Source organism: Rhinolophus hipposideros (assembly GCF_964194185.1).
Source record: "Rhinolophus hipposideros genome assembly, chromosome: 5".
NCBI classification, from domain to species: domain Eukaryota; kingdom Metazoa; phylum Chordata; class Mammalia; order Chiroptera; family Rhinolophidae; genus Rhinolophus; species Rhinolophus hipposideros.
The window spans coordinates 62287856-62304202 of NC_138051.1; the positions used below are offsets into that span (position 1 = coordinate 62287856).

Consider the following 16347-nt stretch of genomic DNA (forward strand, 5'->3'; position numbering starts at 1 on the left):
CTCCAACAAGCAAACTCCTACTTAACCTTTTAGACTCATCCCAAGTGTCACCTCCTCCAGGAAGCCTTCTTAGTAAATATCCACTTTCATTCTAAACATAAATAACTATTCCCTACCCTGTGGGTCCATAAGCCTGTATGCATACATATTTACATTTTACTTATTACATAATATTTTGTTTATATATCTGTCTCTGTGACAAAATGCTAAATTCCTAGAGGACAGAAGCCACATCCTATTGTTTTGTATCCCCAGCGCCGAATAGGTATCTGGCATATAGCAGAAATATGGGGAATAATCTTTGTGGAATTAGTGTTCTATAAGTCAACATTAGTACAGCACAAGGAACAGGATACCACCACAGCAGGAGGGCGTAACACAAGCCCCACAGGCTGGCCAACTCAGAAAACAGAACTGATGGCCTCTCTACATCTAAAGCCCAATTGTTTCCAGACCACCTTGTCATCAGGTTGCCCAAGGCGGATGTTTGCTGCTAAAGACAACCTTAGTCGCCCCTCCCCCATCCCTCAAAGAATCTTATGTTTTTTTCGCCCTCATTTCTAGGTCAAAGACAGTCATCAAATATCTATTGCAAAACAAATATTATATCTACTACTTGGATTTTTTGCTAAACTTTTTATGATCCCCAGCCTCAAGACAGCCACCCCTTCTCTGTCCCAGGAAAGGGCTCCTAAGGATCTTTGGAATTCCTTCTTCAAAAGACCCTCTTTTCATTCCTTACAATTGGTTTTTTAGTCTGCAGGCCTTGGGATCCTTGGTTGTCAGGGATTTCTTAAAGACCTTTTATTATTGTATCATTGGTACTGGAACATTTAAATGTGTCTATTTGCAAAGTGATAAATATGACTTTTCACTTGTAAGCTTTGAGTTTCCTATAATTTAACTTTTACCCTATCTTTGTGGGAATCCAGTCAGAGAAAAGAAGAAAGAGGGCAGACCAGCAGGAAAAAAAGATAATGTCAGCAAAGGTCTTAGTGGATAATAGACCTACAACAATTTAAACTGGGAAAGTCCATGTAAACTCATGTCCTTAACAAATCTTAGTTCCTAACTCTGCCAGCAAAGAGAATACTAGACTTCATTCAGAGGGAGACTGCAGGAATGAACCCCAAGGAGGCCTGAATCCTAGGCCGAAAGACTCCATGCCAAGAAGTTAAATTAGATTCCCTCATGCTCTCTCAGTAAATATTCAAGTATGTGCTGGTATTATTTGAACTGTTTCTGCACTTACTGAGCAGGCACAGAGCTACAGACTCTAGAAAAAATCAGGCTGGGTGAGAAAGATGCTAGGCACTTTAAAAATCCTAGTCAGAAGAGCAAAGATGAGCTTCTTATCTAGTAAAACCCCCACTCCACAGGTACAATGAAAAGCAAAAGCAGGGGCCGGCCCGATGGCTCAGGCGGTTAGAGCTCCATGCTCCTTCCTAACTCCGAAGGCTGCCAGTTCAATTCCCACATGGGCCAATGAGCTCTCAACCAAAAGGTTGCCAGTTCAATTCCTCGAGTCCCGCAAGGGATGATGGACTCTGTCCCCTGCAACTAAGATTGAACACGGCACCTTGAGCTGAGCTGCCACTGAGCTCCCAGATGGCTCAGCTGGTTGGAGAGCGTGCTCTCAAACACGGTTCTCAAATGAGGTTCGACTCCCGCAAGGGATGGTGGGCTGCGCCCCCTGCAACTAGCAACGGCAACTGGACCTGGAGCTGAGCTGTGCCCTCCACAACTAAGACTGAAAGGACAACAACTTGAAGCTGAATGGCACCCTCCACAACTAAGATTGAAAGGACAACAACGTGAGTTGGAAAAAAGGCCTGGAAGTACACACTGCTCCCCAATCAAGTCCTGTTCCCCTTCCCCAATAAAATCTTTAAAAAAAAAAAAAAAGAAAAGAAAAAGCAATAGTATGATCCATGTGGTCATGTTGTGTTATCTCCTATTTTTACAGCGTATCTACAGGTTTATGTATCCTTTGCCATTTAAGAAATTTTAGATCCCTTAGGTGGACAGACAGACTAGCAATTTCTATGAAATTGATGCGTACAAATGTAATGTTAAAACTCTAAACTATTTTAACAGATTGTGGTTGTCTAGATAAACAATAAGTAAAGAAGTGCATGTACTTACAAGAGAACATGAGCAATGATGGCATTCACATCAAACAAGGTATCAGTAGGGAATTCTCTGAGTAATATGTTGCCCCTGTAAAAAGTTCAAAAAAGTATTACAGAAATATTTCCTTAGCATCCAATTTACTTGTTCTTCTAACATATTAGGCTATAAATTCTTTGATGTTAGAGCCTGAATATATTATCTCATGCACCTACCAGAGTGCTGGTCATAATATTCACACAAATATTCATTAAAGGTACACTCAATAACTATGTTGATTTTGAAAAGCTTTGGCCTGGGCTTAGCAAAAGGATTGGCAAAAAATGTGAGTCCAAACAGGGCTCCCTATCAACCTCCCTGTCACACATACACACAGATTCCCCAAACTGGGCTGGGAAGAAAACAAGTAGGAGAGAGAAAGAAGCGTCCTCAGCAGTAGGTCCCTGAGGAGACAGGATCTCTCCTCACTTCCTAGGCCAAATCCCAAGGGTTTGAGGAAAGAATCAGAGAAACCTCAGACAGATTGGCAGACGCAAGTGCAGAGGAATCTGTAACCTCGCCATTGGCAGATCCCTCAAAAATAAAGTATGTTTCACACCCGAATATGGGCCTGACATAGCTACACAGAACACTAACTTTTCTATGTGCTTACTTACCGGGCATTTGTAGTGGGAGTTTACTTAAGATTCTCATGTGATATTCAAAACAACCCTGTGAGGTATTATTTTTCTCATTTTATAGATAAGGAAGCTAAAGTGCAGGTAATAAATCTATCTTTGTTAAGCTTCATATGACACCCCACTGAATACAACTTTATTCTGTCTTAGTGATATTTTATATACTTGAGTATTCTAGAAGTACAGCTTTATATTTGTCTATCATACTCAAAATAATAGTTTACCTGAATAAATATGCTTTCATCAAATCCTTTTCTTTTCCACAATATCTTGATGCTTCTTCTTTGATACAATTAACCTTTAAAAGATAGGAGGTCAAATATATGGTGATGGAAGGAGAACTGACACTGAGTAGTGAACACACGATGCAATATTATAGATGATGTATTATGGAAATGCACACTTGAAACCTACATAATTTTACTACCCAATGTCACCCCAATAAATTTAATAAGAAAATAAATAATATGGAAAATAAGAAAGGAGAAAAAAAGATTATGCTTAAGGTTTGGAGTACATATAAAAAGGTAATGCTTCTTTTTTAGGGAAACAAGAAGGAATATTAAACATTACAGTTTGTCTCCAGGTCAAATTTTTTATTTTACTTTTCTTTCTGATTTGTATCCTATAATTGCTCACTTATTCAAGTGCTTGAGGTAACCAGAAAAGGGAACTTTTTCTACACCTAAGAGTTACATTTAATTATACCTGAGAGTTTATATTTAATCCAATCTTATGGAGCAAGTAGGAGGTAACCAGGTAGAAAAAGAAGGAAACAAAGCTGGACGAAAGCCTGAGTAAAAGCCTGGAAGCAAAGCAGTAAGTGGTAAATTGGGACCATGAAAGCATCTCAGCAGCCTGAACACAGGTATAGCAGACACTGCTGGTTTCTTACCCAGAATCCATCGTCTTCTTCTGGTTTACTAACAAAGCCTCACTAAAAGCGAGTGCCTGATGAAAAGACTTTTTCAGACTCCCAACAGCTAAGCATTGTTAAGTGATGTTAGGAAGAATCACTTGTTTGGGATTCCTAGAAGACTCTTAAAAAGGGGGTTCACTGATATTTTTGCTCTTCTCACTTCTTCCTGACAAAACACAGGCAACATAGCTAGAAACCAGCAGTAATCATGGACCATCAGGAATCTTTCAAGAAGAAACACTTGCTAAGGATGGTACAACAGAAAGAATGAATGTGAGTCCCTTAAGACATTAAAGCAGCCGTAACAGCCATGATAGCTTACAATCAGGACTCTGTGAAAAATATAAGGACAACCCTGGTAGCAACATGAAGATAAAATGGAAGGTATGAGAGCACAAAGATAAGGAGGCAGGTTAAAAGAATATAACATCACTTCTGAAATTATATAAATGTCTAACCACTATGCTATATTGAATGCCAACTATAATTGATAAATTTAAAAGTGGGGGAGAAGGGGAATAAGAGGTCTAAATTTCCAGATATAAAACAAATAAGTCATGGGGATGTAATGTTCAACATGGGGAATATAGCCAATAATATTGTGATAGCATCGTATGGTGGCAGATGGTTGCTGGACTTATCATGGTGATCACATCTTCAGGTATATAAATGTTGAAAAATTATTGTGTACATCTGAAATTAATATAATATTGTATGTTAGCTATATTTTTAATAAAAATCTTTTTTAAAAGAAAATATTAAATGGGAAATTCTAGGAAAAAAAGAGTATCATATCAGTATAGGTCAAAGATGACTGGGACCGAAGGAAAGCAGAAAAGGACAGAAGAGATTTCAGAGACAAATGCAGTAAGTAAAACTCGGGAGAAAACTGAGCATGTATGTGCAGCATGGGATAGAGTGGGGAAGGAAGAAGCTAAAGAGAATAAAGAGGTTACTAGATGAGCAAATGGATAGCCACCAATATAACTTACCAAATCTAATGCGAGAAGAACAGTTAATTTGTTTCGGATTTTTAAAAAATATTTTTAAAGATGGATTTTGTTGTTAATTAAATTTTAATAGAGTTTGAGGAATCAGAATAACAATTAGGGAAGCTACACTTGTTCAAAAAAAGCTACAAGGGGAGAACTGATATTCAGAAAAGAAATCAGGAATAGAGAAGTAGAATTGAAAGTCAGAGTATAGCCATAACCAAAAAAAGTGAATTTTTTGTAATTTTATGTCATTTTTAAAAGAATGTTTAAAAGTCAGAGCACAGGGGGTAGTTGGCGTTATGACAATAGATTTGTCCATTCTTCTATTCAACATATATTTGAGCAGCTACCACATTAGTCACTGTTCTAGTCACTGGGGGTACAGTCAAGTCCAAATAAAAATGTTTATCTTTAGAACTTACATTCTAAAAGTAGAGTCAGGCAATTTAAAAAACTAACTAATATGTCATATTAACTGCTATAAAGAAAAAATATTTAGGGGATAGTGTTTGACAAGTCATTTTAGATAGGAATTGAGGAAGGCTTCTCTGAGGTGACGTGCACAAAGAACTGAAGTAATGGAGTGATGCATACAAATATATAAACGTGTGGAAAAGATGAGTTCTAAGCAGAGTGGGAAGATAGCCGCAAAGGTCTTATGGAACTAACATATCTGGCAGATTCAAGTAATAGAAAGATGACCAGTGTGTGTCAGGAACAAACTGAGCATGGTGGAGGGACAGAAAATGAGATTAGAGAGGAATCAGTGTCCACAAGAGTGAGGAGTTTCAATTTTATCGTAACTGTAATGGGAAGCCTTTCTGAGAGGGTAGCAATGTAATCTGACACATCTGACTTTCATGTGGAAAAGAGTTTTCTGAGACAAAAGTGAAAGGAAAAATGCCAGTTATTAGGAGGGTATTGTGCTTTTCCAGATGAGAAGTGATGATGGTTTGGACAAGGGGTGGAGGATGAAAGTGAAGGTACAGAAAGAAGTCAGATTTGGAAAGTTTTCATAGTGCAACCTAAAGGCTTTACTGATGGACTGGTTATGATAGAACAAAAAGTCAAGGATGACTCCAAGGCTTTTTGTTTTAATATCTGTGTTGATATAGTAATACAGTTACACCAGCTTTCTTTAGGTTATCACTTAGATGATATGTCTTTGGCCTTCATTTACTTTGAAGAGTTCTGAAGCCTTTAGTTTAAGATGCATTTCTAAATGGCATACCGTTGAGTTTGGTTATTACACCCAGCTTGACGATCTTTGTCTTACCTGGAACATTTAGTCCATTTATGTTTTAGAGTTTTCTTCATCTACCTCTGCCTCCTGAAATCTTAACTTTTAAAGACAAGCTCAAAATGCTATTTTTTGTGAAATCTTTTCGAATACCACATGTGATCTTCCACAGCAATAATTAGATATGAACTGTCTTTTAACCTCTTAAAATTTTATTTGTATCTCGCTTATTACAATGATCAGGTTTTCCTAGTTATTATGATGGTTTGTGACTTTGTTTTATCTTCCCTATTTAGGATATAAACTCTCCAAAGAAACAGACTGGGTTTCAGTCATCTTTCTTAGAAGACTAAATATAGTAAGCTGATTTTAATCTCATAAACATTTACTGAGTACCAATTCTCTGACAGGAACTGAGCCCGGCACTCAATCCAGGTGTCTTATTCACCACAGTCTCCTTTCCACATAGTTTAGCATCCTCAACTGTGAAACTGAGTTTAAATTAAGTTAGTTCATAAGGGCACCCCTGGGTGTAAACCTTAATATTCTACTCCAATTACTAGATACCGTTACCAGTTCCCAGTTTACTAGTTACTAGACAAACAGCACGATTATCCCTTTTGAGTGTCATACTAATCTAGTATTTCATTTCTAAATTTCATTTTAAAACTTTATTCAAAGCTCCTCAAAGATGAGTGCCATTATCATTCCAGAGTGTAATCAGTTGTTCAAAGTTAACTGAGATCTCTCTATACATACAGAATTGAAAAAAAAAATTTTTTTTAAGTTATACAGCCATGACATATTATATATTTGGTCTCTGTCCCTGGTTCCTTACAGAGTTCAGAAAACCCTTGTAATTTCCTGAGTGATAAGAATACTAGGAATATCTTTTATTGTACTATTTGGTCTTTAACTCCAGTTCCTGATGAAGAGCTTCTAAAACTCTTAGAGTGTCTTTTTCTATACTAACGAATGACTAGAGGCTGGGGGGCCCTAGATGGTTTCAGGATAGGGGCTGGTCCTCAGAAAGGCAAAGGAATGATTATGAGGGTTACAACTTTCAACTTGCAGCCCCACCTCCTATCTCCAGGCTGGAGATTGTTAATCCCAAGGACCAAGGCTTTAACCAGTCATGGCTATATAATGGGACCTCCATAAAAACCCTGAACAACAGTTTGGAGAGCTTCTGGGTTGGTGAGCACATTCAAGTACCAGGAGGATGACACACCCAGGATGACACAACCTAAAACAACCCCAGGACAGAAGTTCCTGTGTTCAAGATCCTTCCCTACCTTGCCCTATGCATCTCTTCCATTTGGCTGTTCCTGAGATAGCCTTTGAAATAAACCAGTAATAGTAAATAAAGTGTCTCCCTGGATTCTGTGAGTCATTACAGCAAATTATTGAATTGCCATTATAGTAAAATATCAAATCTCAGGAAGGGGTGTTGAGAAGCCCCAATTTGTAGCTAAGTACCACAGAAGTTGTAGGTAACCTGGGGACACACTATTTGTGATTGGCATCTGAAGCGGTGGGCGATCTTATAACACTGAGCCCTTAATCTGCTTGGTCTGTGCTAACTCTGGGTAGTTAGTGTCAGAATTGCTAGGTGTGTGAAACTCACACATTTGGTGTTAGAAGTGTTCTGTGGGTAGAAGGAACAGTATCCCTTTAATAGCCAAGGTTAGATAGTTAACTTTCTATGCTTCCTGTCCTGGGAACTTTAGCTGCAAAGACCAAGATAACAGTAGCCATCTCTTGAAGGAGGAAGGCTAATGGAACTAGTAAGAATAAATGTACACAGTGTGGAAGAAAAAGGGGATCTACGAAAAGTAACCTCACAGCGTGATCTGATCATAAATTCCTAATTGGACAGGTCACCATGGGTATTCTGGCCCTAGACATATAATTTCTTTAGTAAAAGGCTTATCTTTGCCTTAAGCAAGCCCTGTTTACTGTTTCTGTACATCTAGGTTAACACACCTTTGAAATGCCTCTTTTCAGACCTCCCTCTAATACGTGACCACCCTTTCAGACCCCTCAAGACAGCATGTAACCTTAGCTATCCTGTAATCTGATCCCCACCTTCCTTTCTCCCACCTTCATGTAATCTTCCTTAGGTTCCCTCCTTAATTTCAAATGCATAAAAGAAACTGAAAAACTCTTATTCTCTGGAGTATTTGAGATCTTGCTCGCCCACATATGTCATCAGTTTGGCTAAAATAAACTCATAAAAATTCTCCACAGGTTGGTTGATAAGAGAAAGTCAGGTAGACACTAATCTGAAAGAATTTAATAATCCCTGGGTTACTCCTCATTCATTTTTCTGAAGTACAAATTCTAATTTGAAACTAAATGAAAGACTCATGTAGTTATCTAATCCATGATGCTTGTAAAAATGTTCCATAACACTTCATGGCAAGTATGAATATTTTCTGAGAAAAAAATTAAATACATAATTTCAAGTTAGGTTGTTTTAACTGTATACTAAAAATAAATGAGAGAAACTGCAACATAAGCAATTATAAAGACTTAGAAAAGAAAAAATGCTTCAATTACCTCAATTTTGGTATCTCCATTTGTGCTAATTGAAACTTAATAAACAATTGATTGTGGATATCTATTACGATATATTTGTCAGGCAAAACAAAACATATGCCCAACTATAGGATTGAAAAATGACACCAAGCCCCAATAGAATAGTTTACAAAATAGCATTAAATTCTAAGCTAAAGAATTTTGAAGTTTTTTTTTCTCTATATGTACTAATTTATACATTAATCTGGAACTATTTTTCTGTGCTTCTGTTTATTCTTATGCAAAAAAAAGTTACAAAAAATACACTTGGAAAAAGATGTAAAACAACATAAGTATTTTTAGATACTCAGTCTTAAGTCATACAAATGTAAAATATTTGTCACTAATAATTTATTGACATAAATATATTTCTACCTTTGCAACTGAAATTCCATAGTCCTGGAGAGGTTTAACAGCCTTATTCAGTTCTTCAAGAAATATAGAGGTACTTGGAGAATCTAAAATAAGAAATGTTTTATGAATGTTTAATGACTTGCCCCTTAGGAAAAATGAGTTTTTTTATTAAATCCAAAGCTGCAAACTGAAGAAGGTATATATCAGTTTGCCCAACCAGTATACAACAACAAATAATTACTAATTAAACATACCTAGTTATGTATTTTATACTTCTATTTCCAAAGCCCCATTATTCTTATTTCTAATGTCTTTATAATGACACATTTTAACTTTGTAAGTGACCTTAAAACCTTTCTAAAACAATAGGGTATATAAATGTTTAATGTAAACCTAATATTTGGCATTATTTTTTCAAGTTTAATACCATATATAAAACACACATGTACACATGCACAAAACTTTCAAAATGATCTTAAAATACCATTTTCAAATCACAATTATAAGAGCCAACAGAAATGTGGATTTACTTCACTTACTAACTCCAAGAATAATATGTTTAACACATGAAGACTTAAATGAAACCATTACGATTATTAGTTACATTCAAGTTACACTAGTTAATTCAGTTTAATTAACGGTACAGCTAAAGCAAAGTTAAACTAAAGTATTACTAATAGCACATTTAAAGTTTAAAAATACTTTTTAAATATTTACATGCTAAAAATACCAAAAAGTATACTTTCAGAAATGACTAAATATAACTCAGATGTTATTATATTAATAGCTAATTTTTACCTAGTATTTATCTACTATAAACTAGTTACATGAGTAAAGTCACTTAATCCTCACAACAAATTTATAAAGTACTATTTCCTTATTATGGATGACAAAAGACACACAGAGAGGTTAAGTGATTTGACCAAGGTCACACAGCAGTCAAGTGGCAGAGTCAGGATTCAAATCCAGGCAAGTATATTAAAGTAGCAGCTTTGTAGCCCATAATAACAATAAGCACTAACAATAAGTTCTTACTGAGTATATTGATTAAACAGCAATAGAAAGATCACAAAAATCATAATATAAAAACTACTTACCAGCTTGACAAAAATAAGCTAAGGAGGCTTTTCCTGATTGCAAGGTACTGAAATATTTCTGAGGACTCAGTTCTGGTAGAGAGTCTACCGATGACTTATGAAAAATGCACACCATGACAAAAGAGATGCCAACTCTAAATATATTGAAACTGGAAGACATCATCAGCTACAGTTGTATATGGGCAGGATATTCTGTCTGTTTTACTCAGTTCTGTGTTCTGTTGCCTTGAACAATACCTGGCCAAGAATAAGTGTTCAACAAAATTTTGCTAAATGAATTTGTTGAAAAAATAAATGAAGTAAAATCTGCAAAAAAAAATAGTAATATAAAGCATCATTTGAATGCATGATTTGGCTAGTACTTACTATTTCCTTCTAGTAAAAATTTGAGAGGGTATGATACAGTATAATGACATTGATTTCATACTATTGAATTTTTTTTTTGATACAAAAGGTATCAAAAATATGGAACATGCAACACAAAGTATCTTAAGTTTAATAGAAAGTGTGGGAGTATGTTAAGCTAATTATGACTTTTAAGGGTTCTAAAATTAATTCTCAAACATCCATTTATTTATTCATTTATTTATTTATTTATTTATTTATTATTTTACTTTTTTTTAATGGTTAAACATTTATCATTTATATCCCTCACACGGTGATAAACTCCCGTGCCCCCTCTCCCCCCCCTACTACTCCTCTGACATCGCACACAGCCATTACATTTCCACTGTCTCTATTCCTAATGCTGTACTCCGCTTCTTGTAACCATATATATATAAAAAATTTATAAAGTACTATAAAGTATCATATAACAAATTTATAAAGTACTATATTACTAGTAAATTTACAAAGTACTAAAGTACTATATATATATAATTGTAGTTGACATTCATTATTATTCAGCTTCAGCTTCAGGTGTACAGTGAAGTGATTAGGCATCTACATTATCCCTGAGGTGGTCTCCCTAATGGGACAAGTGTCCATCGTCAAACATCTATTTTTTTAAATTGGACATTCATCCTTCTCTACTGAGAGTATGTTTACAATTAATAAACAAATAGCTATTTAGTACCATTAACATTGCAGTGACACATTCAAAACATATGTCTATTATATTTACATTCTTTTTACTTTAAATCGCCTAGGAGACAGCTATTAAAACTACTTAAGAACATTCTTTCTTAATACACATTTTTTAATGCTCAAGACTTAGATTTATTTATACAGCATAGAAATTCAAATATCCTTTCAAATCATATTTTAATTCAGTTCACTTTCTGAACTCAGATTTGTCCTAGATATCCTCCTCTCATCTTTTCATGCTGTACTTACTTCCGTGCTGTCCTCTGTATCTGTTGTCAATTTTCTTCTGTTTCACTACTTTCAAATTTCTCTTAAACAATTTCTTCTTTCAGGCAGCTTTTCTACTGATAATCTATATTATCTAAGTTTAAAAGAAAATAGTTTAGGAAAATTTGTATAGTATAAAAACATCATACTTCTAGAAGGTAAAGATATACATACCCACAGGTATATGTGAGAATTTTGTTTTAATTTTTAATTTCAAATAGAGTCCATATCTTTCAAACAAAATATCACTATCTTAAAACAGGAGACAGGAAAAAAAGTAGAAAATTACTCATAAGGACAGGGGTAGAATTTTTCAGTAAAGAATAAAATGATAAAAGAATGAAACATTAGGGAAAAATTATACTAAATTGGATACTTACTTTGGTTTTTCAATATTATCAATAAGCACATGGCGTCTCTCCCTAAGGAGCAGATATACCTAAAAAAAAAAGCTAATTACTCATGATTACTTCTTAATATTCTTTTCATTAAAGCTCATTTATATCAAACAGTGAACAAATTTGCCAGCAATTTTTAATAATGAGGCAAGAGTTCAAAAACGCAAGTAGAATGAGGAGTGAAGTATATAAAAAAGAGAGAGGTATATAAAAAAATTTAATGATATAATTGAAGGGTATCCTTGACATTAAAATTGATTATACATTATAGCCATTTTATGCTGGCATATTTTAAAGCTGCTTTATACTAATGGGAATGTTTTAAAATAGGTCATCCAAGATTTTCTTTATGGTCTGGGGGGTGGAGGTGGAAAATGCATGCGTCCTGAGCGTAAGAGAATAACTATACAAAATCTGTTACTAATGAAATAACTCCAACATAATTAAAAGGTAAAATATTTAAGTAAAAGTACAATTGAAAGAGTCAAGTATAAAATATCATTTTTCATGTCTTTGTGATTACAATTCAGTTGTTTTAACACTAAATTGGCCATTAGGGTTAACATGATTCTTTTTCCCCAGAATGTATTTTGTAGCACCAAAAGGTCTAACCCCTCATTTAATGCTTGAACACTTTCTGACATCCATCTCACTAGACAGATGAGATTATACATGTGAAAGGGCTGTGCATTTGGTCAATTAGAGATGTTCGTAATTATTCTTACATATTTTTAGAGACAAGAACTCAGTAGCAACCTTGCAGTTTGTTCCATCTTTAATAAGTTTGATTAAGAAATGACTCAAAGCAGAGAATACTGCACAGGTCAGTTAGAAATAGAGTTTACATGGTCATAATAAAATAAACACTGAATAATGATTTAACCAAATCCATGACAACCACAGATGAGAAGATGGGGAGACAGAAAGTAAGGGAGTATGTGGTCAGGGTGGGAAAAGGGATAAAAGAGAGCTAAACATTCATCTTTCGCAAGATCAAAAGTGAACTTTATTAGAAATAGGAAGAGCAATGCTGAAAGAAACAGGGAGCAGTTGAAAATAATTGCCTTTAAGGCATAAGAAATTGGAGTGAGGAAGACACCAAAGGGACTTTTGAAGCCTTACAGAACCATCTGACTCTTTAAATAGCGTTACCTTTCCACTTTGATTTAAAAAGTTATTACCTATATATAATCAAATCTTCTATAGCTTCTACTTATATGAATCCAATCTACCCCTGTGAGGCCACAGAAGACTGTTCATTTCACATGCACAGTAAATAAAATGCATTTGCCCAGAGACATGGTTTCCTCATAAAGAAGATCTTTAAACTAAAGAGAAGGGAAATGTAGATGGGAAGTGGTGGGGGAAAGAGAACACCCTGTGAGAATAGAGTAAAAACAAAGATACAGAAGGTACTTGGTGACTTTTTTTTTTCAGTTACTAGAAAATGGAATAGAAAACAGTACTTAAAGCTTCAAAAATCTGAAAATCAGAACAAAGTGATGAGTACCTTGGGAGAAATGTGACCTTGCTACCTTGGTGTGGTAGTTCATTAGTGTGGGGTAAATAGTTGTAGTTTTCCTGTCAGGTATAAGGTAGAATTACACTTTTCTTCCTGTACCTCCAACTAGTGAAGTTTGAGGCCACCATGTGACATTCTGGCTAACAAAATGTGAGCAAAAGTGGTTATGTCTCAGGCAAAAGTTTTAACAGTTACTGTGTGATATACCAGGCTTTATTTTCTTGTGTCACAGTCATTAAAAATGCTCAAATGGTGGCTGCTCATCGGCATAGGTCCCAGAAACAGCACAACAAAGAGAACCCACAGTTGATATGCAATGAACATGTGACATAGGAATAAACATTTTTGTCTCAAGTCACTGAAATTTGAGGAGTTATTATTGCAGAATAATCTCGTTTATCTCCATTCACTGGTATACAAACTAAAAGTAACATGCTGCCTTTTAAACAAGAACGCCACAATACTGGCTCAGGTCAAGCAGCAAGGAAACTTTCTGGGCCTAACGAAGGAACTTTTTTTTAAAGATTTTATTGGGGAAGGGGAACAAGACTTTACTGGGGAACAGTGTGTACTTCCAGGACTTTTTTCCAAGTCAAGTTGTTGTCCTTTCAGTCTTAGTTGTGGAGGGCGCAGCTCAGCTCCAGGTCCAGTTACCCTTGCTAGTTGCAGGGGGCACCGCCCACCATCCCCTGTGGGAGTCGAACAAGCAACCTTGTGGTTGAGAGGATGCGCTCCAACCAACTGAGCCATACGGCAGCTCAGCAGCAGATCAGCTCAAGGTGCTGTGTTCAATCTTAGTTGCATGGGGCGGAGCCCACCATCCCTTGCAGGACTCGAGGAGTTGAACTGGCAACCTTGTGGTTGAGAGCCCACGGCCCATGTGGGAATCGAACCGCAGCCTTCGGAGTTAGGAGCATGGAGCTCTAACTCCCTGAGCCACCGGGCCGCCCAAAAAATTTTTTTTTCTAAGAAAACTTATCAGAGACAAGAGCTCAGCAAATGATCCATATCAAACAAAGGGTGACAAAACATTTGATGAAACTATCATACAATAATTTGGAGTTATGATTGTACCTAATGAATTTTTGAGCATGTACCTACATAGGTTTGCATGGCTGATGAACTTATTTATAGTCCTGAGAAAAGAGGCTAAAAGACAGAAGATAAGTACTGTGTGATAGGGGCTGTTGGTTGTGTTTAATAAGGTATTCAGAGAAAGGTACTCAAAGAACCACCATCGAAGGGACTGGCTGTTCAAAACAAAACAATCCTTTGGTCCCCACTTGTACGGTCAGGAAGCAAGTTGAAAAACCTGCTCAGCCACAAAAAGAGTTCATATTCTCCAAAGCCAACTTCATATTTGACCAAAGATAATAAAAATAAAAGGTCTCTTGCAGGGCAAAGCCAAGGACCATGGAGAAGAACTATGCTCTACAGTAGGGTTTCCAGGCAGAAATTCCCACCTGTTCTTGGGGAATTTTTTTCGATTTTCCATTCCCGAATCCACAGAAAAGTTGGTTAGGAAATCGGGAAAATCGGCTCCTTAAACCCAGGTTGTTGGTAGTATCAGCCATCCCTTTGTAGAAACGATTCATCGTGGAAAACAGAAAATAGTTTATACCTTGGGATTTGGGAATAGGAAAGCGAAAAAATTTCCTGAGAACGGGCGGGAATTCCCACCTGGAAACCCTATTCTAGAGTATGTGCCAGAATGTGAACTGTTACTGGTCTACAATGAGGTAAACACAGAAATTGAATGTAAATGTTTAGAAGTTTTTATAGCCATTTCATACATTTGCAAATAAAATGCAAAGGGCAACAAAAATTTTTGTTCAGCAGCAAAATACTGAGAGAGCCCCCAGAGGTTAATCAGGAGGAAGTGCTTGAAGGGAAAAACACTGCTCTTCCTGCTAATGAGGGAAGTGGGCAAGGATTTGGCAAGGATTTGCCTTCAGGTGTTCCGTAGATAGGTGGAACAGCTGGTGTCCCTTTTCAGCTAGAGCAATCCCATTTTGGGTTTGGGTCCTGTATATACCTGGCAAACAGTTCCGCTTTAAATATTTGAAAGACCATTGTGCTAAAGTAATCTGTCCTCCTAGAATAATACTCAATCATTGTGCATTTGGACACATTTCAAATTTTAGAATATCTAGCAATAAGCTTTTCTAGAAGATCCTTGTTTCATTTCCCCATTACAGGCCTAAATTTCCCTTATGATTAACCGTAAAATAATGGTTTTCCCTCTCAAGAAAAAGAGGAAATAACAACTGTAAACATGTAACAAATTATACCATGATCTGTGGCCATCATTTTCTGGGAAAAGACACCTTTCATATTTTGCAACAAAGGGGGCATATAATGCTTACAAAGTTCCTGTAAGAATATTTTGTCAAAAATTAGCTTACTTAGAGTTTAATGCTGCTACTGGAGAACAGAACCTGCTCAGTGAACCAGCCTCAAATAAAACATTGATTAGATCTCATCACAGCTTATCATTTAAGACCCAAAAGAGACAATAAAGAAAGTCAACATCTTTCCACTTTATAGCCCCCTCAAAGCAGTTGGGAAAAAATCCTTTCTCTCCACCGCTTATCTACACACCCCTCCAAAAAAGGAGAAAAGAGGCAGGTATCCAGACTTGCAATGACAATGGAATAAAAAGTCTCACAAGCAAAGACCTAAAACTAATATGGGTACTATCCAGATGTAAACTATCATATTGAGTAGAAAATATAGGAGAAAAAGAAAAAGGCCTTCCTGGTGGAAATCCATTCATGACCTGCAACTGCACCTCATTAATTATGGAAGATACAAAAACAGATCATGCCAGAGAATAGGAGGTTCCCCTGATTTGGACAAATGCCTCAAATCACGTAACTCTAAGTTCATGCTTAATTTACGTGCTTAAGGGCATAACTGCAATCAGTTAACTAGCTGTTTCCATGAGCACTCTGTCCCCTCTCAAGTACAAGTGTACTGCCCTCACCATATGCTCTAAGCCATGCGGTGAATTTCTTACACTCCAATAAACATGAGAGCCTTCTCTCACGTGTTGTTGGATGAGGCCTGTCAACTTCTTACT

The 16347-nt window shown here is 36.2% G+C and overlaps 1 protein-coding gene across 8 annotated transcripts in view; it reads right to left on the reverse strand.

Annotated features, from left to right (window-relative positions):
* Positions 1 to 16347, reverse strand: part of TXNDC16 (thioredoxin domain containing 16) — a 94452-nt gene that overhangs the window by 76936 nt on the left and 1169 nt on the right. For 7 of the 8 annotated variants that reach the window (XR_013993357.1, XR_013993358.1, XR_013993359.1 and 4 more), the window contains exons 2-7: positions 11726 to 11784; positions 11328 to 11439; positions 9993 to 10298; positions 8917 to 8999; positions 3032 to 3105; positions 2146 to 2220 (exon numbers count right to left, since the gene is read on the reverse strand). Coding sequence is in view for 5 of the 8 variants with exons in the window: in XM_081048632.1 (XP_080904758.1) it covers positions 2146 to 2220; positions 3032 to 3105; positions 8917 to 8999; positions 9993 to 10155 (395 nt within the window). In the remaining 3 variants the exon portion in view is untranslated. The remainder of the gene's footprint in view (positions 1 to 2145; positions 2221 to 3031; positions 3106 to 8916; positions 9000 to 9992; positions 10299 to 11327; positions 11440 to 11725; positions 11785 to 16347) is intronic. The other variant, XM_081048633.1, reaches the window with a different exon arrangement.